Source organism: Jaculus jaculus, chromosome 18 (assembly GCF_020740685.1).
Source record: "Jaculus jaculus isolate mJacJac1 chromosome 18, mJacJac1.mat.Y.cur, whole genome shotgun sequence".
Lineage (NCBI taxonomy): Eukaryota > Metazoa > Chordata > Mammalia > Rodentia > Dipodidae > Jaculus > Jaculus jaculus.
This window is the reverse complement of record NC_059119.1, coordinates 14,877,781-14,904,828: the sequence shown is the minus strand read 5'-3', so window position 1 is coordinate 14,904,828 and position 27,048 is coordinate 14,877,781. Positions and strand designations below refer to the sequence as shown.

Below are 27,048 nucleotides of genomic sequence, written 5' to 3'. Positions count from 1 at the left end.
CAGGGGGGCACACGCGTCTGGAGTTCGTTTGCAGAGGCTGGAAGCCCTGGCGTGCCCATTCTCTCTCTCTCTCTCTCTCTCTCTCTGTCTTTCTCTCTGTGTCTGTCGCTCTCAAATAAATAAATAAATAATTTTAATAAAAAAAAAAAGAAAGAAAAAAAGAAAAGGTGGTTAGAAGTAGCAAGGGATAATAGTCAAAATACTTAACCAGCAGAAAAGTGCAGGTCCTGACTAATCAGAGTAGGAGTTGCCTAAAGTCATGGCCCAGCTATACCCGTGATACGGAATACCTGCTCTGATCAGAAGTAGATCAAATGCTCACACTGATTGCCGACTGTTTTTAAAAGATCAACAGGTTGGTCATGCTAGTATGCTCCTGTCTGCACTCTGTAGGCTATAGCAGGATGAAAATTTTTGTTGTTTTTGTTTTCTGTTTCCGAGGTAGGGTCTCGCTCTAGCTCAGGCTGACCTGGAATTCACTATGGAGTCTCAGAGCAGCCTCAAACGTGTGGCGATCCTCCTACCTCTGCTTCCTCAGTGCTGGGATTAAAGGCGTGCGCCACCACACCTTGCCAGGATGAAATTTTTGAGGCTAGCCTAGGCTACATGATACCCATCAAGGCTGGAGAGGTAGCTCAACAGTTAAAGGCACTTGCTTGCAAAGGCTGATGGCTTGAGTTCAATTTTCCAGTACCCATGTAAAGCCAGATTGACAAAGTGGCACATGCATCTGGGGTTTGTTTGCAGAGGAAAGAGGCCCTGGCCTGCTCATCCCTACACCCATCTAGTCTTTCTCTACTTGCAAATAAATAAGTTTTTTTTTTTTTTTCAAAACACATCTGCTGGGCATGGTGGTACACACCTTTAATCTCAACACTGAGGCTGAGGTAGGAGGATCACTGTGAGTTCTAGGCCAGCCTGAGACTAATTCTAGGTCAGCCTAGCCTAGAGCAAGACCCTACCTCAAAAAACATAAAATAAAAAGAAAAAAATCCATCAGAGTCAATGTCAAGGCTCCTAATCTTAATTGTTGAACAAAATTGGTGCCTGTACTAGAAATGGGAATGATATGAAGAAAATGCACATTTAAGAGGGAAGAGTTTTGTTTTGCTCATGGTGGGATTAAGGAGAAGGTAGCATATTTGGTGGAGATGTATTTGGGAACCACCTGACACAGCCCAGGGGAACGTCTAGCACTGGACATGTGGATTTGGGACTCAAGGGAGTACATTACGTGAGCACATCCTCTTAACCTGTGTTTTATAGATGCTTGCTGCGTGCCTGGGAGGGGGCGAGGGCAGCATCTCCCCTTTAGATGCTTCTGGCAGGAGAGAGACAGGGCAGCCTCTAGTAGTGGTGCAGTCTGAGAGGTGGGAGGATCGCAGTAAATTCGAGGCCAGCCTGAGACTACAGACTGGATTCCAGGTCAGCCTGGGCTAGAGTGAGACCCTACCTCAAAACAAAACAAAACCAGAATTCTGGGAAACATGTTCACAGGAGAGACATTGGGGGAGTGGAGTGAAGCCTCCAAACCAGATCAAGAGATCTTCCTGAAGGACATAAGTGAGTTTGAAGGATGAGTTGGATTTTGCATGTGGAGGAAGCTGAAGCCTATTGCAGGCAGAGAGAATAGCACATGTGAAGGGCACACATTTGAAAATCGCATGGGGCCAGCATGGTGGCACAACCCTTTAATCCCAGCACTTGAGAGGCTGAGGTAGGGGGATCCCATGAGTTCGAGGCCACCCTGAGACTACAGAGTGAATCCCAGGTCAGCCTGGGCTAGAGTGAGACCCTACCTCAAAAAATGGAAACCAAAAACAAAACAACAAAGAAGAAAAAAAAAAAAAAAAACCTCATGATTCTTGAAACTTCCTATCTTCTGACTAGAGGGAAGAGTGACCACAGGAAACAGAACGTGAAATATACCAGGGACTCAGAGCTGCAGGGGAGATGATAAATGAATAGAGAGCCCATTGTGAACTGGGTTTTATTGTTGCTGTGGTTTTCTAAGACTGGATCTCAGGTAACCTAGGCTGGCCTTAGACTCAAGTCTGTAGCTGAGGATGGCCTTGAACTCCTGATCCTTCTGCCTGCACCTCCCAAGTGCTGGGGTAACAGGAATGTGCCACCACTTGACCTGGGTTTCTTACAGAACTCATGGCTTTATATATACCACCCCAAAGAAGAATATCAAACACAGCCACGTAACATGAGCTAATTAACACATGGATGCACTGTGTACTACAAACACAAAGAAGCTAATTTAACACATACATAGATTCCAGAGCCAGGGCAGAGCATTTGCTTAATATACACAAGACTCTGAGTCTCAAATTTCCAGCACCACAGAAAGAAAACAAAAATACAGATTCCAGCCAGCTGTGGTGATACACACCTTTAGTCCCAGGCACCTAGGAAGCTGAGGTAGGAGGATCACCATGAGTTTGAAGCCAGCTTGGAGCTACAGAGTGAGTTCCAGGTTAATCTGGGCTGGAGTAAGAATTTACCTCAAAAAAAAAAAAAAAAAACAGATTCCAGCCAGGCGTGGTAGAGGATCACAGAGAGTTCAGGGCCACCCTGAGACTAAAGTGAATTCAGGTCAGCCTGGGCTAGCACAAGACCCTACCTCAAAAAAACAAAACAAAAAATACAGATTCCAAGGCATATCCAGGAATGCAGATTTCAAAGGCCTTAAGTGGAAGACAGAGTCAACCACTGAATTTCTTTTAATTTATTTACTTGAAAGCAGAGAGAAGAGAAACAGAGAGAATGGGCTCACCATTTTCTCCAGCCACTGCAAACGACCTTGAGATGCAAGTGCTACTTTGTGCATCTGGCCTTACGTAGGGACTAGAACATTAGACCTGGGCCATCAGGCTTTGCAAGCAAGCACCTTTCACTGCTGAGCCATGTCTCCAGTCTTTATTTTATGTTTTGTTTCACTCTAGCCCAGGCTGATCTGGAACTTATTCTGTAGCCCAGAATGGCCTCAAACAGTGATCCTCCTACCTCAGCTTCTAACATGCTGGGATTCTAGTGTGAGCCACCATGCCCTGCTTCTGTGCTCCTTTGAGAAAAAGGTTCCAGCTGGGTGTGCTCGCGTCTTTAATCCCAGAATTTGGAAGGCAGAGATAGGAGGATCACTATGAGTTTGAGGCCAGCCTGAGACTTACATAGTGAATTCCTGGGCACATCAGGGCTTCTAGCCACTACAAACAGACTCCAGATGCATGCACCAGCTTGTGCATCTGGTTTTACATGGGTACTAGGGAATTGAACCTGGGTCCTTTGGCTTTGCTGACAACCACCTTAACTGCTAAGCCATCTCTCCAGCCCTTGAAATTAATTAATTAATTAATTTATTTATTTATTTGTAAGCAGAGAGAGAGATGGATTATGAATAGGTGCACCAGGGCCTCCAGCCGCTGCAAATGAACTCCAGATTCATGCACCATTTTGTGCATCCAGCTTTACATGGGTACTAGGGAATCAAACTCTCAGGTCATTAGGTTTTACAAACAAGCACCTTAACTGCTGAGCCATCTCTCCAGTCCAGTAATGTTTTATGGTAAGTGAAAATTGGGATATATGAGACAGGTGCTTTAATCAACTAAGTGATAGAACCAAATAAAAGTCTATGACATAAAAAAAATTGTGGGGCTGGAGAGATGGCTTAGTGGTTAAGATACTTGCTTGCAAAGCCTGACATCTGGAGTTTGATTCCCCAGTACCCACATAAAACCAGTTGCACAAAATGGCACATGCATCTGGAGTTTGTTTGCAGCAGCTAAAGGCCCTGGCATGCCCATTCTCTCTCTCCCTCTGTCCCTCCTTATCTTTCTCTCTGTGTATGCAAATAAATAAATAGTTTAAAAAAAAAGAAATATTTGCACTGCTGTCTAAATTTATTTATTTATTTTGCTTATTTTTAAGGTAGGGTTTCATTCCAGCCCAGGCTGACCTGGAATTCACTATGTAGTCTCAGGGTGGCCTTGAACTCATAGCTATCCTCCTACCTCTGCCTCCCAAGTGCTGGGATTAAAGGCATGCACCACCACCTAAATTTTGTTTATTTATTTATTTGACAGAAAGAGGGAAGAAGAGAGAGAGAGAGGAAGAGGCAGATAGAGAATGGCATGCCAGGGCCTACAGCCACTGCAAACGAACTCCAGATGCATGCACCACCTTGTGCATCTGGCTAATGTGGGTCCTGGGGAATCAAACTTGGGTCCTTTGGCTTTGCAGGGAAATGCCTCAACCACTAAGCCATCTCTCCAGCCCCTAAATTTTGTTTTATAAAAACAATGAACTTGGGCGAGGAGGTACTTGGCTCAGTAGGTAGAGTGCCTGCCTATTCTGCAGGAGGGCCTGAATGGTTCCTAACACCACACATAAAGACAGGCATGGTTTTATGTGCTCACTGCAGTCCCAGCTCTCAGGAGGCAGAGACCAGAGGATCACAAGTTCAGAGTCATCCCCAGTTAAACAGTGAGGCCATCTTGGGCTGCATGAGACCCTGTCTCAAAAAAATGTACTTGTTGGACTGGAGAGATGGCTTAGTGGTTAAGGCCTTGCCTGTGAAACCAAAGGACCAACATTCAATTTCCCAGAACCCACATAAGCCATATGCACATAGTAGTATCACGTGTGTCTGGAGTTCATTGGCAGTGGCTAGAGGCCCTGGTGTGTCCATTCTCTCTATCTGCCTCTTTCTCTCTCTCCAATAAGTAAATATAAATAAAGTACTTATAGTTTCTTACTTAATATATAACTTGGAGAATGAAAGAGACCTGACAGAAGCCAGGCATGGTGGTGCATGTCTTTAATCACAGCACTCAGGAGGCAGAGGTAGGTGTATCACTGTGAGTTTGAGGAAGTAATGTTTTTTTGTTTGTTTGTTTTGAGGTAGTGTCTCACTCTAGCCCAGGCTGACCTGGTACTCACACTTAGTTCCAGGCTGGCTTTGAATTCATCATAATCCATCATAATTCATATTCATAATAATAGGTCATCCACCCGAGTGCTCACATGTACCACCATGCCTGAGCATCTAGGGGTTTTGAAATATTTTTATTTATTAATTTGTAATCAGAGAGAGACAGAATAGACGTGCCAGGGCCTCTAGCTGCTGCAAATGAACTCCAGTTGCACGCGCCACTTTGTGCATCTGACTACAGGGGAATTGAAACTGGGTTGTTTGGCTTTGCAGGCAAGCAATTTAAACACTGAGCCATATCTCCAGCCCTGTCTATGTTTTTTTTTTGTTTGTTTGTTTTTGTTTTTTTGTTTTTTGTTTTTTGAGGTAGGGTCTCACTCTAGCCCAGGCTGCTCTGAAATACACTTAGTCTCAGGCTAGCCTCAAACTCATAATGATCCTCCTACTTCAGCCTCCCGAGTGCTTACATGTATCACCATGCCTGCCTGTCTAGGGGTTTTAAGGCAGGAGGATCAAGAGTTCAGTGTCAGGGCTAGAGAGATGGCTTAGCTGTTAAGGGGCTTGCCTGCAAAGCCTAAGAACTCCTGTTCGAATCTCCAGGTCCCACATAAGCCAGATGCACAATGATGCAAGCCCACAGTGTTGCACATGCAAGCACACGACGAAGTGCATGTGTCTGGAGTTTATTTGCAGCTGCTGAAGACCCCAGCATCCTATTCTCTCTGCCGCTCTCAAATAAATAATTTTTTTAATTTTATTTTTCCATCTTTTCACAATTTTTATTAACATTTTTGATTATAAAAAAAATTTTCCATGGTTCAAATAAATAATTTAAAAAAATTTAAAAGAGTTCAATGTTATCCTCTGCTATATTGTGACTTCAAAGCTTGCCTGGGCTACAGTTCCAAAAGAGATTGCACGTGGTGGTGCACGACTTAAATCCCAGCAGTCGGGAGGCAGAGGTAGGAGGATCGCCATGAGTTCGAGGCCACCCTGAGAATACATAGTGAATTCCAGGTGATCCTGGGCTAGAGTGAGACCCTACCTCGGAAAACTAAAAAAATAAATAAATAAAGTATAAACTTATGTGTAACTTACGATGATATTTTTTTAATCACATAAGAAAAAAAGTACTAAGAGCTGTAGAAATTTGGGTTATTTCCCCTTCATCTCTTGTTTTCCAAATCATTTGAAATGTGATTGCAGTCCTTTTTACTCAGAAGCATGAAAACAATTAATAGTGTGGTCGCATGAGGGCTGAGGAAAGGAAAGAAGACCAAGTAAGACATGAAGAGGCTGACCTCTGTGGCTCTCATGGAAGTTGAAGTGGTGACCTAGCTTGTGAGGGAGGCCCGGAAGGTTGCCTAGAAGGTCCTGAGCTTTTAGCATTCTGGATTCTTCTTCCAGAACCCATCATCCCATCCCACTTCCCTCTTTGATTTGTCTGCCTTCTCACTGTTCCTAATAGGCGTGTTGAACCTGCATCCCAGCATAGCTATGAACGTAGCCCAACACACTGTCAACGGCATCATTTCATGGTCTCAAAGATGGGACATGCCTGGTTTAGAAGCTTTGGGCAAGATGTTTAAAGTTACCAGCATTGGTGTGAGCAGGCTCTGTCGTATACTCTTGAATTGGGGCTTTCTTTAGATTTTTTTGAGGGTAGATTGTCTGACCCAGGGCCTATAGAAAAGTGAGATCTACTTTTTTTTTTAAATTTTTATTTATTTATTTATTTATTTGACAGCGACAGACACAGAGAGAAAGACAGATAGAGGGAGAGAGAGAGAATGGGCGCGCCAGGGCTTCCAGCCTCTGCAAACGAACTCCAGACGCGTGCGCCCCCTTGTGCATCTGGCTAACGTGGGACCTGGGGAACTGAGCCTCGAACCGGGGTCCTTAGGCTTCACAGGCAAGCGCTTAACCGCTAAGCCATCTCTCCAGCCCTGAGATCTACTTTTGAGGACAAGACTGAAGGAGTCCCAAATGCTGAAATTCTGAGAAGCCCCTAGGCTACAGTTGCTTGGCATTCTGCTAGTCTTGGGCCATCCATGCTTAAATAAATATTGCCAGGTGTGGTGGTGCACACCTTTAATCCCAGCACTTGGGAGGCAGAAGTAGGATGGTTGCCATGAGGCCACCCTGAGACTACATAGTGAATTCCAGGTCAGCTTGAGCTAGAGTGCGACCCTACCTCGGAAAAAAAAAAAGTGTGTACATACATACGTACATACATGCATACATACATGGAAGGAAGGCAGGCCAGGAGGACAGGTTATAGTTATTTCCCTACATATTGATGGAAAAGAGGCTTGAACCCTTTCCATTGTAAAAATTTAAGTATATGTGTAGTTTTTAACTAAAAATGAGACGTGGTCCTTTAAAAGTGGTCTTGCATTTAAACAATGCAGTGTTTTGTCTGAGGAGCTCAGCTGTGCGTGGCTGAGGGCAAAGCCCTGAAATGATAGAGGGAGAAACCAAAAGATGGGCACTAGCCTGGCAAATACCCTTAGAGTGGTCAGGGGTGATGGTGGGTTTTCCTGAGAAAGCAGATGGCCAGCTAGGAGAAAACTGAAAACAAACTCCCCATGAGATTGAATCCACAGCTGAAAGCTTTCTACTTTAAAGTCCAGATAAGAAAACTGGCCCGGGGACGGGGGGAGGCTGGAGAGATGGTTTAGTGGTTAAGGCACTTGCCTGCAAAGCCAAAGGACCCAGGTTCAACTCCCCAGGACCCACGTAAGCCAGCTGCATAAGGGGCACATGCATCTGGAGTTCAGTTGCACTGGCTGGAGGCCTTGGTGCACCCATTCTCTCTCTCTCTCTCCCTTTCTCTATTAAATCAATAAATAAAAAGAAAATGAGTGTTACCTTTAAAAAAAATAGAGCTGGGGTGAGAGTTTATGGCTAAAGGGTCTTGCTTGCAACCTGCCAGCCAGGGTTCAATTTGTCAACACCCGTAAAGAGAGTAAGACAGGAGAATCTGAGGTTAGCAAGCCAGCTCATCTGACATTATTTGTTTGCAGCAACAAGAAACCCTGTCTCAAAAGAAGGAGGAACCTTGAAGTTGTCCTCTGACCTGCATATGCATGGCACACACAAATAATAAACTTTTTTTGTTTGTTTGTTTTTCAAGGTAGGGTCTCTCTCTAGCCCAGGCTGACCTGAAATTCACTATGTAGTCTCAGGCTAGCCTCAAACTCACAGCGATCCTCCTACCTCTGCCTCCTCAGTGTTGGGATTAAAGGCATGTGCCACCATGACTGACTAATAAACTAATTTTTTAAAATTTATTTATTTGCTAAGAGAAAAAAAGAGAGAGAGAGAGAAAGAATGGGCACTTTAGGGCCTCTTGCCACTGCAAACAGACTCCAGATGCATGTGCTACTGTGTGCATTAGGCTTTGCAAACAAGTGCCTTTAACAGCTGAGCCATCTCTCCAGCCCCTAATAAACTAATTTTTTAATTTTTTTGACACAGAGAATTGGTGTGCCAGAACCTCCAACCACTGCAGTTGAATTCTAGAGGCGTGCATCATTTTGTGTTCATGTGCAACTTTGAGTGCTTGCATCACCATGTGCAGCTGGCTTATGTGGGTGCTGGGGAATCGAACCTGGGTCCTTAGACTTTGCAGGCAAGCACCTTAACCGCTAAGCCATCTCTCTAGCCAATAAAAAGAGATAGCCAAGCTGCATGTGGTGGCATATGCCTTAATCCCAGCACTCAGGAAGCAAAGGTAGGAGGATCGCCATGAGTTTGAGGCCACCTGAGACTACATAGTGAATTCCAGAGCAAGACCCTACCTCAAGAAAATGAAAAAAAAAAAAAAAACCCAAAACACAAAAAACTTAAACACTATTTGAGTAAAGGGATAAAGATAATAAGTAAGCAGGAAAATAGATAAGTAAGTAATTGTCTAGATAAATGATAGATACAACTGTAAGGTAACTTTTTCCTTGAGAAATAATTTTGGAAATAAAATCTCGTATTTGAGCTAATGCCATCTAGACATGGTGGTATACTCTTGTTATAAGAGCTTGGGAGATGGAAACAGGAGGATCACGGGTCATTCTTAGCTACACAGCAAGTTCAAAGGGGGCTTGGCCTACATGAAATCCTGCCCCCAAATAAGCAAGCAAAGGCTGTTGTGAGCCCACTGTGGTGGCACATGTCTGTATTCCAACTACCTGGGAGGCTAAGACTGAAGAATCTCAAGTTCAGGACCAACCTGAACTACATTTAGACCTTATTTTTAACTACATGAATGAATGGCTAATGCAAAAGAAGTCTAATCTTGAGGGGTTTTACCCCCTTTAGTTCAAAGTATGGAGCAGTCTTTTAAATGTTTGCAGTCACCTTCGTTTGATCATAATACATTGCCAAAACAATTCATTGTACTTGGGGGCCAGGCATGGTGGCACATGCCTTTAATCCCAGCCCTCAGGAGGCCGAGGTTAAGAGGATCACTGTGAACCTTGAGACTACCTCAAACAAAACAAAACAAAACAAAACAAAAAAACAGTTTTGAAGTAGAATGTTGGTCCCATGAGGGCAGAAGCCATTTCTGATGTTTACTATCCCAGAATGACCCCCAGTAAGTGGTGTTGGATGTTGTTAAGTGAATATACAAGTCATACAACAGACAGACATATTCCAAGGGGATTTCTGCCTCCCAGTGCACTAATTATAAAACTCATAATTAGCCTTTACCTCTTAGACACAGGCTTCAGAGGTGCTGTGTAGTCTTGATTTTTGATGCCCTTGTTTCAAATCAAATCAGACAAAGTCAGCATGTAGAGAAGCAGAGGAGCCATGTTTTCAGCATTCCCAGTGGTGGCCACCTCCGCATCCTTACGACTGCCACATTCTCAATCACCAGCACTCCTGTGTTTCCAAGTTCCCAGTAATTGCAAAATGTAATCGAACACTGAGATGCTTTAAACAATCATGGTCATAGTGACCAAGAAGTTGTCAGAATCCAGACGTAAGCTAGTTTCCAAAGGCTCAATGTGGTAGCACACGCCTTTAATCCCAGCACTTGGGAGGCAGAGGTAGGAGGATGGCTGTGAGTTCAAGGGCCCCCTGAGACTACATAGTGAATTTCAGGTGAGTTTGGGCTAGAGTGAGACCCTACCTCGAAAAATCAAAATAAATAAATAAATAAAAACAGCATCTTTATGTGAGAGTAGCTCAGGAGCACAGCGAAGTCTGGGTGCAGAAGTCAAATGTTAGGAAAGCTGAGGCTGTCATGTAGCAGCTTTTGAGGTTTACCTGGTAACTGCTGGAATTTCAGACAGACTTTAGCATTGAAAATGTAAATGCCCTTATAGGCTCCCCAGTCCTGTGAACCCAAACTTGTAATTTTGCAGTAGCCGGATGTTACTTACCCACATAGACTTGTGACTTAATTCCCCTGACCAAGGGAGTGGGTTTGGTGGCACACTCTTTTAATCCCAGCAGTCGGGGAGGCTGAGGTAGGCGGATTACAGCGAGTTCGAGGCCACCCTGAGACTACATAGTGAATTCCAGGTCAGCCTAGGATAGAGCGACACCCTACCTCAAAAAAAAAAAAAAAAAAAAAAAGCAAGGTTACAACTTCTCAAAATATGTTTGTGAACTGAAGGAAGAGCAGTAGTTCTTCAGGCTCTGAGGGATGCGTGTGTGTGTGTGCGCGTGCATGCACACGCCTGTTGGTCTATGTGCTGTTTTAACTCCTCTGGTGCTAGACTCTAGATCTCCTCCTCCTCCTCTTTTCTCCGTGATGGCAGAGCCCCACGCTGGTGCACTAACCTGCAATGTCTCTGTGCTTCTCTTCTTACCTCCTCTTTCCCCTTCTCTTTCCCCTTTGCTGTGGTGTGTCCAGAAAAGGAAGTCGAGTTCCAGCGTGCACCTAATGGTGAGCCTTGCCTGCCCACCCATATGCCCACTCCATGCTGCCTGCACCCGCCTGCTCGCCACGCAGACCCATTCTGCCATATGTGTGTGCGTCACTCATCCTTACCTGCATGTTTGTGCTGTCTGGGCAGGTGTGGCCTGTCCTGCCAGGCCTGAGTCCATTGCCCAAGGTCCCTGTGGCCTCAAGAGTGGGCATTAAAAGGTGCGCTATGACACTTCCTGCTGTGGCAGTTGGGTGGCCTCCAGCTGCCCAGGGTAAGAACTAAAAAGGCTGGCTAGGGACTCAGGATCAGGTAGCAAGCACAGAGAGAGAGAGACCCTCACCGAATGTCACTCAGAAGGCAAGGCCTGATTCACCAGACATGAGTAGCTGATACTCAGTGAGTGGTATGTGGTGGGCAGAAGAGCTGGCTCTTAACTCTCATCCTCCTGGCTTTTCCTCTGTGCAAGTCTCATTCTCCCACTGTGCCAGGGTTGTAGCCTGCCTGCCTGCCTGCCCAGTCCTTAGGGGAAATATCTGAAAGACTAGAGTGAATGCCCCCTTCTTTCTCATGAGACACCAGGGCACCAAGGGAACACTGCAGCCCAGGTCATTATGAAACCATCCATTAAAGCCAGAGGTGTGGCCACTTGGGTATCATTTCAGCCCTCTACACAAAAGGCAGGTTTTCATAGGCAGCCTGGAATTCTTGTTCTCTGAGAGGTCTTGGCGTCAGCTGGGCCTTGCGGGAAGTACAGCCTTCTCCGGAAAGCCAGCTTCAGCAGCTGAGCTAGGAGGGCTCCACTTTCTTCCCTCTCTGGAACAGAAGGGAGCAGCTTCTGCGAGTTGGGACCCGCAGGGACTCACTCCTCTTTCCAGCCCGTGGAGCTCAGTGGAGTCTTGCAGTACTTGGTGGTATTGGCTCAAGATTCTGTGCTTAGCCTTGGGTTTTGGAGTGGGGTCTCTCGGCCTCTGACAGCAAGCTGGGGGTGGTTGGCTTCAGGTCCATGAGACGGGCAGGTATGATGCAGAAGAGTCTAGACACCTTCGGCGTGTCCTAAGAGAGAAGCAGCACATTCTGGCTTGTCGGCATGTCTTCATGCAGCGCAGAGAGGCACATTTGTCTCCACCTGTTGAGTTCTCAGAGGCATCTGGCTGCTCCTTGGTGGCCGCTATTCCACTGGGACACCCAGTGAGACAGTTACAGCAGGTGGAGCATTGTAGGAGGCAGAGCACCTTGACACGGTTCCCTGCACGGAAGGTTGGCCTCCTTCCTTCCTCTCCAGCCTTTCTCCGGTCCTTCCTGGCTGTGCACTCGAGTGTTTTGGAAAAGAAAAACAGAAGACAAGGAGATATCCCTGATGTTCACTTACCATTCGGAATATCAGCTTGCTGGGTAGCCTGCTCCTTTCCAGAGGCTTTTCCTGGGACTACAGCCACACAGTCCCCAACAAGATCTGCCTGCCCCTCCTTGGAGCTCTGACCTCACTTCCAGATGCTCACGTCCAAGATTTATCAGGTGGAGGGTGACACGCTTAGCCCGATCTCTGTTCCCTACGGCCCATGGCTACGTTTATATCCAAAGTTGAATTCCATTTCTTTCCTTTCTGGACACCAACTCCTAGGCCAGGTTTTCTTGCTTGTCACCTCTTCTCTTCACATCAGGCTTCAAGCTGAGGGGAAAGAAATGCAGGTGACAGGTGGAAGGACAGCAGGGGAACCAGGGTTTCTGAATTTTGTTATGAATCAACATCTTTTCTACTTGTAACAATGGGAGAAAGGTCCTGAATTTCTTTGGATCTGGTATGATTGTACCCTGAATAAGCAGAGATTACCGGAGAGATGCTTTAAAACAAGTCTTCTGTCCGACAGTGAAGATGCCTGCAGAGCTAAGTCTCTGGGGCTCCCCAAAATACTCCCTTTCTTCAGTCATCTCTCCAGCCATCACTCCCATCTGCACAGTGTTAATGCTGGCCACCTTGGGCCTTAGTGCCTCTAGGCAGGGCCAGGGGGCAAGGGAGGTCTGGGAACCAAACCTGAGCAGCTTCGGTGAGTCTGGAGGAACTAAACCATCTGTTTTCTTGTCTCAGCCACAGAGCAACAACAAAAACAGTCTCGTAAGCCCAGCCCAAGAACCCGCGCCCTTGCAGACGGCCATGGTACCTCCTGACTACAGCTTTTCTCCACCTGTGCCCCTGGCTGCCTCCTGCCCCTTCCCCTCTTCCTCTTCTTGCCTTCCCCTCGAGGAATCCTTAGCTTCTTTCTTTGTGTGATTTCCACAGAGCAGGCTGCTCCGTGTGCTGTCCCATAGGCCCCTCGCCCTTCATTGTCCTGCTTGGCCACTCTCCATCCTGCATGGCAGAACCACTGCTCCGGCACCTCTTACTGTTGGGGGAAAGAGTGATCAGGGCTCAGCTAACCCTCCCAGCCCCAGACTGGCATTCCAAGTGGGTCTGCCATGAGGGCCGGGAAGGTGAGGCACTACTATTAAAGGAGAAAGCAGGCACTCTCTTGATCTCTCTTCATAGTACTTAGAGGCCTCTGTGTGGAACCTGCCTGTGCCTCTCTCCTTTGCAAAGGCAAGAACAAGAACCAGCACTGGGATCCCACACCTTGGATGGTTCCAAGTTTTCTGGGGTCCTCAAGACCCCACTCCCCCACCCCTGAGTTCTCTCAGGGCTCCTGCAAGGAGCCTTGTGCGTTTCAGAGCTCTCTGTCTGCGAGCGGTAGCTAAGTGGAGGGTTAGCAAGGGAAAGAGAGGAAGGGATTCTCGTGCCTGCTTTTTCCTGTGACCCATCATGCTGCCTGGTATGATTCCGCAGGGCCACTGGGGAAGACAGACGGTGAGCAAAGCAGGCAGCTCCCTGGGCTCAGCTTGCTGAGGGGCATCCTTGGTCTTCCTAGGAGACTGCACCATTCTGCTCGCCCTGTATCCCTGTCTCCTGTCAGCCCTCCATGAACACTGTTGGCAAGGCGTGACCTATGCCCTGAGTCCACAGCCGCTCTTGCATACTTGCCTTATGCACCCCTGCCCCCAGCCCATGTGGAAAGACTCCTAGTAACTAGTAGGGTTCATGGACAGAAACCCTTGACCTCTAGGCACTTGCCTCTACCCAGCTTCTACTCCTTAACAGCCAGTGCTGCCATCTAAATCCAGGGCTTCTCGGCTCCCTGGGATGTTAGTTGAGCCAGGATATTTTATCTTGTGGGGAGGGCTAGTGGGCAGGCCTCGGTGGTCATCATAGGGTCTCTGAAGGTACTGGGGTGAGGGTGGAGGTCCCTCAGGGAGGAGCTGAAGTTTCCAAGTCAGGAAGGTAATTATTACTAATCTTCTCTCCCAGGAGCCACAAACCACGGTGGTGCACAACGCGACAGATGGGATCAAGGTGAGTGAGTGGCAGCAGCTAAGCTTGTCCTGCTTTCTGGCTCAACAGGAGACAGGGAGACTCTGTCTTAGCTGGGGCCCAAGAATCCTGTGGTGTCACCCTGAGGCTGAGGTGCTTGTGGAGGCCACACTGCCAGCTTAACAATTGCTCCATTCTGAGGAGGAGCAAAACTTTAGGGGTCTGTGGTCAAATCAGTCGGCTCTGAGTCCTGGCTTTGACCCTTAGGGCAAGTCACTTAGTCATGGTGTACCCCAGTAGTCTTACCTGTAAATTGGAAATAACAATAATAGAGTTTTTCCTGCAAGAATTGTGAGGTTTAAGTAAGAATAGAAGTTAGCTTTGCCAGGCATGATGGTGTATACCTTTAATCCCAGCATTTGGGAGGCAGAGGTGGGAGGATATCTCCCTGCCTATTTCTTATCTCTCTCTCTCTCTCAAATAAATAAAATATTTTTTAAAAAGTTAGCTTAAAAATTCAAAAAAGGGCCGGGCATTGTGGTGCACGCCTTTAATCCCACCACTCAGGAGGCAGAGATAGGAGGATAGCCATGAGTTCAAGGCCACCCTGAGACTACATAGTGAATTCCAGGTCAGCCTGGGCTAGAGTGAGACCCTACCTCGAAAAACTAAAAAATAAAAAAAAATTTAAAAAACTCAGAAAGGGCTGGAGATATGGCTTGGCAGCTAAAGCCCTTGCCTGCAAAGCATAAGGACCTTGGTTCAACTCCCCAGAACCCATATAAGCCAGATGTACATGTTGGTACATGTATCTGGAGTTCATTTGAAGTGGCTAAAGGCCCTGTTGCCCCATTCTCTCTCTCAAATAAATATTTTTTTTTGGTTTTTCTTTTTTTTAAAAAAATTTTTATTTATTTATTTGAGAGCAACAGACACAGAGAGAAAGACAGATAGAGGGAAAGAGAGAGAATGGGTGCGCTTCCAGCCTCTGCAAACGAACTCCAGACGCGTGCGCCCCTTGTGCATCTGGCTAACGTGGGACCTGGGGAACCAAGCCTTGAACCGGGGTCCTTAGGTTTCATAGGCAAGCGCTTAACCGCTAAGCCATCTATCCAGCCCTCAAATAAATATTTTTTAAAAATCAGGCTAGGGCTAGAGAGATGGCTTAGCAGTTAAGGCATTTGCTTGCAAAGCCAAAGGACCTCAGTTCAATTCCTAAGGACCCATGTAAACCAGATGCACAAGGGGACACATGTCTGGAGTTCATTTTCATTGGCTAGAGGCCCTGGCACATCCATTCCCTCTCTTCCTCTCTCTACCTCTATCTCTCTCAAATAAATTAAAAAAAAAAAATCAGTGCTCAGGAGGCAGAAGTAGGAGGGTCACCATGAGTTCGAAGCCATCCTGAGACTACATAGAGAATTCTAGGTTAACCCAACCTAGAAGTGAGACCCTACCTAGGAAAAAAAAAAGACTATAACCAGAACTTGTAACATTGCCCTTTACTACATACATTATGTGCATATATGTATATATGCATATATTTTTTTGAAGTAGGGTCTCATCTAGCCCAGGCAATCCACTATGTAGTCTCACAATGGCCTTGAACTCACATTGATCCTCCTACCTCTGCCTCCTGAGCACTGAGGTTAAAGGCGTGGGCCACCACGTCTGGCTATACTCCTGTATTTTCACAAACATTAGTCTATTGGGCCCCACCACTCAAAACTCTACAGAGATGATTAGACAAATTTCCTGCCCATGGAAATGGTATGGTGGCAGATGGAGGTAAGGAGGTAAGGCATAAGAAACCAGTAATCAAATAAGGTAAAACCCAAAATCTAATAGTGATAAGTGCTCTGGGGGTGGGGGGGTACTACCTAAAGAGAATGAACAGGGTCTTTAATTAAGTGGTCAGGGAATGGCCTCTGTGGTACAGATATCCCAGCTAGAAACTAAACATTAGTGGAAGGAGGCTGCCAGGCAAAGTACCCTAGGCATATTGAACTGCAAATGTACAGGCTTGGCCTAGGTAAGGGCTGGAAGGAGCAAGTAGAACTGAGCTTGATGAGCAGGGTCCAGAGCTAGGTGGGAGGGTCATGAGGCTGGAGAAGCAGGCTGGGCTTTCAGTAAGGATTTACATTTGTTCCAGTAGCACAGAGAAGCTATTGGCAATTCTTAGCAGAGGAGAAGTATAATCACATTTGTATTATAGGATCTCTGTGACCACATTATAGGCAAGAATTTGAGGGAGGAAGCAAGAGTGGAAATAGTGAGACCTGGAAGCTATGTTAGAGATTCATGTGCAACGGGTTGATAACTTGGACAGATTATGATTTATGCTTTTATTTTTTCTTTTTAATTTTTTAATTTTTTTATTTTGTTTTTCAGTTTCTCGAGGTAGGGTCTCACTGTAGTCCAGGCTGACCTGGAATTCACTATAGAGTGTCAGGATGGCCTCGAACTCACGGCGATCCTCCTACCTCTGCCTCCCGAGTGCTGGGATTAAAGGCATGCGCCACCATGCCTGGCATGGTTGTGCTTTTAAAGAAAAGATGTGGGATTCACATTTGAGGTAGAATTACAGATTTTATTTTTGATTGGCCAATGAGGATATAAGAGAGAAGAATTAAGAATGGTTCCAGGCCGGATGTGGTAGCAGAGGTAGGAGGATCGCCATGAGTTCGAGGCCATCCTGAGACTCCATAGTGAATTCCAGGTCAGCCTGGGCTACAGTTAAGACCTTACCTTGAAAAACAAGAACAGCAACAACAAAAGATGGTTCCAGGGGTTAGCTAAGTGAGTGAGTAAGTAAGTAAGTGGGTGAGTGAGTAGGTGAGTGAGTGGGTAGATAAGTGAGTGGGTAAGTGGTGGCATCTGAATTGGAGATGCCTAGGAAGGGCATTTGAGAACCTAGAATTTTCCAAGTCAGAGTAAGGCTGGAACTGGAAGCATTCTTCTCATAGGAACTCATGCTCTGCTTTTCTTCTTGGACCTCCAAACTTCCAAGGGTCTGAGCATACGTGTTCTTTCAGGGCTCCACAGAGAGTTGCAATACCACTACAGAAGATGAAGACCTCAAAGGTAGGTGCTGGCCCTTGGAGAAGAAGCCCAGGCTGTGACCCAGGTACCTTATCACTAATGGAGCATCTGCCTTTTCTGTCCCCAGAACTGGTGGGGGTGGAGGGTGGTGGTGGTGACTTTTTACACCACAGAAGAGGGTTTGGCATATAGCTACTTTCCATGGGCTGAGACACAAGGCCCCCACCTGATGTTGCTGGGCTGGGCTGGGCAAGCAGCCTCTCCTCTTTAACCCAAGTATAGAAGAGTAGCTTACTTCAGAGAGTGGTTGTTGTCACTGACAACGGTGGAGCACTCAGAACATGTGCCTCTCATGTCCCTGCAGGAACAGAGTGACCAGTCTGCCTGATTTTCTCAGGAAGAAGGCAATTCCTAGGATGTAAGACTCTTGAGTTTTAAACCTGGAACAAATGGTAGAGGTGTAGATCAGTGATAGAACACTTTCGTGGCATGTTCAAGGCCTGGGTTTAATCCTCAGTATCATGACACACACACGTGCACACACACGATAAAATTACAACTGGGCATGGTGGCACACGCCTTTAATCCTAACATTTGGGAAGCAGAGATAGAAGGATTGCCATGAGTTCAAGGCCACCCTGAGACTACATAGTGAATTCCAGGTCAGCCTAGGCTAGAGTGAAACCCTACCTTGAAAAACCAAACCAAACAAAAAACAAAAAAAACAGGGCTGGAGAGATGGCTTGGTAGTTAAGGCACTTGCCTGTGAAGCCTAAGGACACAGGTTGTATTCCCCAGTACCCACATAAGCTAGATGCACAAGGAGGAGCATGCTTCTGGAATTCATTTGCAATGGCTAGAGGCCCTGGTGTGCCCATTTTTTCTCTACCTCTTTCTCCCTCTTTCTCTCAAATATATTAAATTAAAAATATTTTTAAAAACATGTAGGACAGTTTGGGCTCACTGGGATGAACTGGCCACTCTAGTCCTGAGGTCTGGCCATGAATGATGGAGTCAGAACTGATCTGGTATCTTTGCCTGCCTTTGCAGATCCATGAGGACCCTCAGCCTAAGCTTGGGGCTAACTAGAGTGCCAAGGGCTGTAGGGGACATGATTGGCCAGACCAACGGCAGTTTTCCTGCGTTTTGGATTGGCCTCCTGGAACTGATCTCTTTGTCTTCAGTAAATGACTTCCAGCTAGGCCATCAGAAAAGATAGAAGGTGTTTTAGGACAATGCTGTGTGCACACCCACAGCTAGTAAGGGGCACCAAATCTTTGGGAATCAAAAACATTGAAAGTGTCTGGGTGTGGTTGTGCACGCCTTTAATCTCAGCACTTGGGAGGCAGAGGTAGGATGATCGCTGTGAGTTCAAGGCCAGCTTGAAACGACAGCAAGTTCCAGGTCAGCTTGGGCTGGAGTGAGATCCTGCCTAAAAAAAAAACTTAAAATATTGAAGGCATATACGTATAAGATGGTAGGAATAGTGCCACCAGGGCTGCTGGGAAGGAGATCAGGTCAGTTCAGTTCTGGTGATAGGTGCTGGCAGAGGAGGAGGCCCCTTCGCTGCTGGGCGCTTGGCCTCATGGTCTGGCCCTCTTCCCCCAAACATCTTCCCCAAGAGTAGGGGTCTTCGTACAGGCTGTTGTAAGGCTTCTCTGGAAGCTGCAACCCCCCCAGGTCTGTGCACCTTCCCGGTGCTTCCGCCTGGGAGGCCTCTCTGGCAGGGGCAGCGGAGTGGGATGTGGTCCAGCGTCCACAGCAGCCCCAGGCATCGCCTCGCCCCGGCTCCGCAGTGCCACGGGCTTGGGTCCTGTCCGGCTTGCTCGCTCACCTGCCTTATTCTGTTTGTTTTGGCTGCTCTGCCTTGCCCTGCCCTGCCCTGGCTGGCTAGCTGCCCCGCTCCGCACTGGGAATGGCAGCTCGATGCCTGAAGGACGGAGCTCCCGGGACAGAACAGCCCCCTCTGCAGGCATGCAGCCCCAGCCTTCTCTCTGCTCCTCAGCCAGTAAGTGTGAGGGGAGGCACATTCTGGCTTCCAGCTCCCTGGCTTTATCCTAAAGCACCTCAGGCATCCCCACCCCGAGAACTATCAGTCTAGCTCAGCCGCCTATGTCAGTCAGCTTCAGGGGCATGGCCTCTGCCAAGGGGTGAGGGCAACTGCCGCAGGCACTGTTAATATCAGGCAGGGCCCCGACTTTAGAACCCAAAGAAATACCAGGAGAGAAAATGGAAAAACATGGGTATGGAGGGAGGGAGTAGAAAGCTACTGGGAAGTTTAGCAGGCCTCTCCTTGGCAGCAGCTAGGAAAACCAATACAGAATTGGATCCATGAGTGTGGGAGTGGGTACAGTGGTGAGCTAGAACAGCCGAGGCATTGTGTGGGGTTGTAATTGTCCCCCAGGCTTAACCCGCATGAAGAGCATGGGTGAGACTGACCCATTTAAATCTCAGCTGTGCTAGCCCGGTGTGGTAATACACGGCTGTACTCCACCACTCAGGAGTCTGAGGCTGAAGTATCACAAGTTCAAGACCAGCCTGTCTCAAAAAAAAAAAAAAAAAAAAGCTTTATTACCTGTTACCTTAGCTCCCCAGAGCTTCAGTTCCTTTCTGTATTGGGGGAGGAAAGGCACCTACTCTAAGCATCGTAATTTTAAAAAATGAGGTTAAGTGTCTACCTGAAACTGGCAGGAAGTTCGTGTTTATAGTTTTAGTTCTGTATTGAAGAGTGCCTTTTCCTCCCACTATCTATCCTTGTAAGTTTCTAAACAAAATCCTCCTCACCTAGAGGGCCCCAGTCAGGTCCTCCAGAGGGGTTTGGCAGGGTTGGGGCACATACCTGCTTGCTTGCTCTAGAAAGGGAATAGAGCTCATTGGTTCCCCTAACGTGCTGTCTGCTTGCCCATAACTGTGACCCAGTGGTGATGACCGTTGGGTCCCCCTTCAGCTGCACCTCTGGCCATGCTACCCGCTGCAGCCCTGCCCCTCGGCCCTGTCAGCCCAGCAGTTCCACGCTGGTGCTGTTCTAATGCTCACATCTGTCTTGCAGCCTCTTGCTTCTGTGAGGAAAGGCTTGTGGCCTGGCCTGGCCTGGGGTTCCAAATCCAGTCAGGGTTAGCCTGAGCTTCATTCCGAGCTCGCCCCAACTGCTGCTATTGGTGGCGCTGTCTGTGAGTGAGCTTGCCCGAGAGCAGGATGTCACCGGCTGTCCTTTGGCTTGGAATGGGATGGGAAAGGAGGTACTGAGGGCACCAGCTTTACCCACCTTTTTCAGTCTGAGCCTTGTCTTGGTTTTCCTCAGGGACATTTCCTGGCCTGAAAGCTGGTATGAGATTGAATAGCTTTTCTAAGACTTGTTCAGGGTAAATGGAATCACCTCTCTGGTGAGAGGCTGCCAGAGGCGTTTTTTTTTAATAGTTCCAAGGTCTTTGATCCCAGAAAAGTCCCATTGAAGGAGATGAGTAGGATAAAGAGAATTAAGCATCTGCCCTAGGGTTCTGTTCAACCCTCTAGCTAGATTCTGCTCTCAGGCCAGTGCCCAGAGCTATGTTCTGGATCACTAAATAAGAGGTTAAGAGTGTGGGAACCGAGACCTGACTGAGGCCCTTCCGGTGAGAGAAGTAAGCGGAGGCAGGTGGGGAACGGCCACATCAGGATCTGTTTCTCAGAGAAACTGATCTGCTGGAGACAGGACACACAGGCTTTGGCTAGAACATTCGTGATAATGCAGCACCACCACCACCCCCACCCCACCCCCGCTGTTAAAAGCAAGGGATTTTCTTCAACCTAGTTGTTGATGGAGGGGGCAGAAAAGACCACAGATCTGTAACTAGTGGGTGGGTTTTGAAAAGAAGTGACCATTGTCCTGCCAGATGTCACATGGCTTGGAGAGAAGGGTAGGTTCACTCCTACAGAGATTCATAAAGACAGAGGAGGGATGTCTTTGACAGAGAGATCACAAGGGACTCCCTGGAAGACCAGGGATGGCTCTCTTGTCTCTTGGGAGATTGCCAGCAGGTAAATTGGTGAATTTTTTTTTTTTTTTAACCTCACAGTGCGAAAACAGGAAATCATTAAGATCACAGAACAGTTGATTGAAGCCATCAACAATGGGGACTTTGAGGCCTACACGTGAGTAAAGACCCATTACCTTGAGATGGTTGGTCATCTCTCAAGGCCATCTGTGTTTCCAAAACGCAAGTGGGACCCTTAGAGAAAGGGCAGGCAGGGCCTTGAGTCATGTCTGAGTTAGGCTGGGAGCCCTCCCAGGTAAGTTCCTTGTGACTGATAAATTCCCTGTCATTCTGATACCCAACCAAAAGAGCAGTACTGAGTGGCACATCCCTAAGATTGTAGCTCTCACATGCAGCATGACCCATAGCTAACCTCCTATGGGATAAACATCATTGATAAGAAAAATATGACTCTCATAGAGACCTGACAAACGGGTGTCTTTTTTCTTTTCTTTTCTTTTTCTTTCTGCAGGAAGATTTGTGACCCAGGCCTCACTTCCTTTGAGCCTGAGGCCCTTGGTAACCTCGTGGAGGGGATGGATTTCCATAAGTTTTACTTTGAGAATCGTGAGTGGGTTCGTGCTGCTGATATACTCCTGCCTGCCCCTTCACCCTCTTTGTGTCTCTAACCCACCTCACCCATTGCCCATTCCCCATCCCCCCACCCCCTTATTTGACCTTCCTGCTGCATCCTGCTCTGTATGCTTGCCTCCTTATGTCCCGCTGGTCTTGTGCTCTGCTGGTCTTAAACTGACACACTGCTCCAGAGCCAAGTGTCCATTCATTCTCCTGCCGTATCCTGGCGGAGTTGTCGCCACAGTTAGGGTCACTATTTCTTGAGGCATCACCCCTCTCCAAGACAGATTTGCAAACCTTTCAAGATTAAGTTGAGATGATCTCTGCAAGTAATAATGAAAGTCTGTGGTTGAAGGTTTCACACTGGAGGGAATTAAGACCAGAGTAAGAATGTACAAGCGAGGTCAGAAATTGTGGCTAGGACTGGGTGTGGTGGCGCACACCTTTAATCCCAGCACTCGGTAGGCAGAAGGTAGAAGGATCTCCGTGTGTTCTAGGCCAGCCTGAGACTACATAGTGAATTCCAGGTCAGCCTGGGCTAGAGAGAGACCCTACCTCAAAACAACAACAGATGTGGCTAGGATCTTCCTGGACCTTAAGGGAAGCAAGCATCCTGGGTGTGTTTTTTTTTGGGGGGGGTATACATGTTCTAGATAGCTCCTGATAGTGGTGGGGAGGATAAGGAATTGAATCATCATACCCTCCCATCTTTCTCCAGTCTGAGACCCTTACTACTCCTTGCTTTCTCCTCTTGCCCATTTTATCCTGGGTCTTTCCTATTCTGCCCTGAGTTTTCTTGTGGTTATTCCCACCCTCCACACAGTGACTCCTACCTTCTAGGTAAGGATATTAGCCAGAAACAGAACTTATGTCAGTTGCAAGGACTGTCTCCTGCAGTCTCTGTGTAACGCTGGAATGAACTAAAGCGTGAATCTGTATAAAAGTGTTGCAGTCAGGTTTGCATTGCTGTTAGAAATCACCCAACCAAGAGCAGCTTCTGGGAAAAAGAGATTTATTTTGGCTTACAGGCTCGAGGGGAAGCTCCACGACGGCAGGGGAAAACGATGGCATGAGCAGAGGGTGGACATCACCCCCTGGCCCACCTAAGGTGGACCACAGCAACAGGAGGGTATGCCAAACACTGGCAAGGGGAAACTGGCTTTAATACCCATAAGCCGGCCCCCAACAATACACTCCCTCCAGGAGGCATTCATTCCCAAATCTCCATCAGCTGGGAACCTAGCATTCAGAACACCTAAGTTTATGGGGGACACCTGAATCAAACCACCACAAAAACCATCACCATGTGTGTCACAGCTGATAACGGGCAGTTCGAGTTCCTTTGCTTTTCCCCCAGAGAGTACTGGAGACTCAGGGGAGATCCTAAGCAGGGTGTTCTGGTGACTTTAACTTTTGTGCCCTTTCTTTTTAAGCCACAAATTGTGATGATGAATATTTTGAGCTCACGATTTGCTCTGCAGCCTTAGTGAAGGAGAAGCCAGCCTGATGAAATCTAAACATCAGCCTGAGTGGAAAGACTATAGGCTATGTTTTATTTTATTTTTAACCATAGGTTTTTATTAGAGCCACATAGTCCTGAGTTTAAATAATTGATTTGGACAGATTACTTAATCACCTTGAACCTGTTTCCTCCTTATAATGAATAAAATGTTAATGAAGAAATACAGCTCCTGCATGTAACCCCTCCTCCCTCAGCACAATGCCTGATTACAAGAGCAGCTGCTATTATTATTATCACCCGTGTTTCTCTTTGTTTTGGATTAAACTAATGAAATGTGGCATCCTGACCTGGAGGGTATGTTGGAGGGACTCGGGGTTTCTACCAGTGGCTGCTGGAGGGAGGGCAAGATGGAAAGTACAGGCTGGGAGGAAAATGCCTTTGCCCAAGCCTGACACCCAACTACCTCCCTTTCCCTGCCCCCTACAGTCCTGTCCAAGAACAGCAAGCCCATCCATACCACCATCTTAAACCCACATGTCCACGTGATTGGGGAGGACGCAGCTTGCATCGCCTACATCCGGCTAACCCAGTACATCGATGGGCAGGGTCGGCCTCGCACCAGCCAGTCAGAGGAGACCCGGGTCTGGCACCGCCGGGATGGCAAGTGGCTCAATGTCCACTATCACTGCTCAGGGGCCCCTGCCGCACCGCTGCAGTGAGCTCAGCCACAGGTGCACTTGGTGGGGGAGGAGGGCCTGGTGGGGCTTGGGGCAGGTCAAACCAGACAAGAAAGAAGGCTAGAAGGTAGTACTCTGGGAGGAAGTACGGAACATCCAAGAGAAAAGCCAAGACTGGGCATGGTGGCACATGCCTTTAATCCCAGCACAAGGGAAGGCCAACCTGAGACTACATAGTGAATTCCAGGTCAGCCTGGGCTAGAGAGAAACCCTACCTCAGAAATCCAAGCCGGGCGTGGTGGTGCACACCTGTTAATCCCAGCACTCGGGAGGCGGAGGTAGAAGGACTGCCGAGAGTTCAAGGCTACCCTGAGACTACATAGTGAATTCCAGGTCAGCCTGAGCCACAGTGAGAGCCTCCCTCGAAAAGCAAAAACAAAAAAAGTATCCAAAAGAAAGAAAGAAAAAGAGAAAATCCAAAGACTGGGCAGTATATATATAATTTGTGCTCTAAAATCAGATGCCAGGAGTCCAAATTGATTGGATGCATGCAGACTGCCCCTCGCTATATCTCAGTTTCCTTGGTTGTCAAAAAGAGAGGGAAATGATGCCTACTTCCTTGTAGGAGTGAAGATTAAGTGGCATAAGATAACGTGTAACAGGTGCTCCACAAGACAATGCTATAGTTTAACGTTAGCCCCTCCCCCACGCCCCACCTTCTCAGGGAGACTCGGCCATGCGTGCTGTGCTAAAATCCCAGGAAGTCATCTGTGTGCTCACTGTCCTCTGTTTTGTTGCCACCTTCTGTCCTGTTTGACAGGGGCATTAGGAGATTCCAGCTGGAGGTCGAACCTTCGCAGCCAGTGGCTCTGGAGGGCCTGAGTGACAGCGGCAGTCCTGTTCGTTTGAGGTTTAAAACAATTAAATTACAAAGCGGCAGCAGCCAATGCACGCCCCTGCATGCAGCCCTCCCGCCCGCCCTTCGTGTCTGTCTCTGCTGTACCGAGGTGTTTTTTACATTTAAAGAAAAAAAAAACCAGAAAAAAAGATTGTTTAAAAAAAAGAAATTCGTACCATGAAGCGTTTTAAAACCATCGATAGCCCTTGGGCTGGCAAGAAGGCAGGAGTTTGTGTGACGCCCATCCTGGCATGAACACTGGGCTCACCCACCAGCCCTCAAGAGGTGAGCCCAGCCTCAGGCCCCCATGGACTCAGGGGGACCAGGCAAGGGCTCTGACGGAGCTATGGGGAGGCCATGGTGTGACTGCAGCCCCTGAGGCGGCCTGCTTGCCCCAGATCTAACAGTGGACTTCTTCAGAACATGCACAGGCACCTAGAATGAAGCTGATGAAAACACCGTGGCCATCAGACTTACTTAGGAGAGAGCGCAGAGCTGCCAGCCTGCTACAGAGACCGCTGAGAAGCAGGGGCCTCGGGACTGAGGGCCCAGACTTTGCTGTGCCGTTCCAGTTCGTGTAGGAAGGAAGAGAATTGGTGCTGCAGAAGTGCGTCCACTATGAAGCCAATGAGAGAACTCGTGTGAATCTGACATGCACTCACTCACTCATCCATTTCTATGGGATGCACAATGCACGTGGGCCCTGTTCCTGAGGCCTGATTCCTGCAGTTGGGAAGAGGAAGGGGTTGCTGCTTTGCTTCATGTTTGTTTTCTTAGCAAGGAGAGAGCAGGGGCTCCTCTCGCCACCTCTGACAGTTCTGTTTCTGTGCTGATCTGGACCATCTTTGTCTTGCATTTTCACGGTGGTGGCCCCCACGCTGACCCTCATCTGGGCCCGGGCCCTCTGCCAAGTGCCCCTGTGGGATGGGAGGAGTGAGGCAGTGGGATAAGAGGTGGTGGTAGTTTCTATGCATTCAGGCTGCCCTCGGGGCTGCCTTCCCTTCTTTCCTTGCTGCACGTCCATCTCTTTCCCTGTCTTTGAGATTGAACTGACTGCTCTGCTAAGAAGTGTCCTCTCTCAAGAGGCCTCTTTACTGACCAACTGAAGTATAGACTTTTCTGCTGGACAATCTGCATGGGCATCACCCCTCACCTGCATGTACCCCCCCCACCAAAAAAAAAAAAAAGTGTCCAGAGCCAAGGCTCCTACATTCATTGTCCTTCTCTGTGCTCATGGAGTGCCATTCCAGGATGAAAAGATCTGTACCCTCAGCAGGTAACAGAGAAGATAATGAAGGAGCAAATTGGCCACAGCTTTGGTTTCACCCTCTATAAAAGTGTGTGTATTATTATCAGCACAGCTATCTGCACTTGGGGGGAAAGGTGGGTAGATGACAGCTTCCTGGACAACCTTCAGGAGGCATACACAGGAGCTGGACAAGAGTCAAAACTACAGGCTTTGGAACAAGCTAAGAAGAGGACAAACTCATGGGTGCTGGAGCTTGGATTTAGCCAGGTTCCTTAAGCACCCTATGCATGCCCCAAACCCTACACCTACCTAACCCCTTCCTGCCCTGCAGCCTGCAGTGCCAGCTCGCAGTACCTTCACCAGAGTTTTGGTTTTGCTGGCTTGAAGACAAAAATAAATGGTCTTAGAGTTCACTGAGACCCATAGCTTCATATGGCTGCTCCAAGCCCCACTTCTTAGCATTCTTTCTCCTCTTCTGGGGCTAATGTCAGCATCTATAGACAATAGACTATTTAAAAAAAAGAAATCACCTTTTAAACAGGAAATGGAAGGCATTTGATGCAGAATTTTTGCATGATGACATAGAAATAATTTAAAAAAAATAGTGTTTGTTCTGAATGTTGTTAGACCCTTCATAGCTTTGTTACAATGAAACCTTGAAGATATTTAATAAAATAACCTTTAAACAGTCCATTGCGTTAACTGCTGTGGGGAGACAATGGCCAGGGGTGTTTGGATTCTAACGGCTTCAGACGGAGCCCCAGCATCTTTTCCCACTGTCTTTGGGCCCTTGGAAGAAAAACTTGGGCATACACGGGAAGTCTCCAAGCACTCACAGGGACGGCCTGGGAAACGGGAGGGAGGAAGTGGGCTCGTCAGTGGTGGGAGTGATGGTTTGGCCCCGCCCCCTTCCGGGCTGGTCCCGCCTCCCCCCACCCCCCCGCGTGGGGCGGAGTGGACGAGCCCGTCCCCA

At 47.6% G+C, this 27,048-nt stretch overlaps 1 protein-coding gene across 19 annotated transcripts in view; it reads left to right on the top strand.

Moving 5' to 3' along the window:
• Camk2g (calcium/calmodulin dependent protein kinase II gamma) overlaps positions 1–26,766 on the top strand; it is a 76,100-nt gene extending 49,334 nt beyond the window's left edge. For 5 of the 19 annotated variants that reach the window (XM_045137359.1, XM_045137357.1, XM_045137354.1 and 2 more), the window contains 9 exons: positions 10,803–10,835; positions 12,905–12,973; positions 14,156–14,200; positions 17,194–17,242; positions 19,095–19,208; positions 21,256–21,331; positions 21,686–21,780; positions 23,738–23,982; positions 24,749–26,766. In XM_045137359.1, coding sequence (XP_044993294.1) covers positions 10,803–10,835; positions 12,905–12,973; positions 14,156–14,200; positions 17,194–17,242; positions 19,095–19,208; positions 21,256–21,331; positions 21,686–21,780; positions 23,738–23,970 — 714 coding nt within the window. In that variant the 3' untranslated portion in view covers positions 23,971–23,982; positions 24,749–26,766. Of the gene's footprint in view, positions 1–10,802; positions 10,836–12,904; positions 12,974–14,155; positions 14,201–17,193; positions 17,243–19,094; positions 19,209–21,255; positions 21,332–21,685; positions 21,781–23,737; positions 23,983–24,748 lie in introns of those variants that run through there. The other 14 variants (XM_045137361.1, XM_045137356.1, XM_045137363.1 and 11 more) reach the window with 7 other exon arrangements.
• The last annotated feature ends 282 nt before the right edge of the window (positions 26,767–27,048 follow it).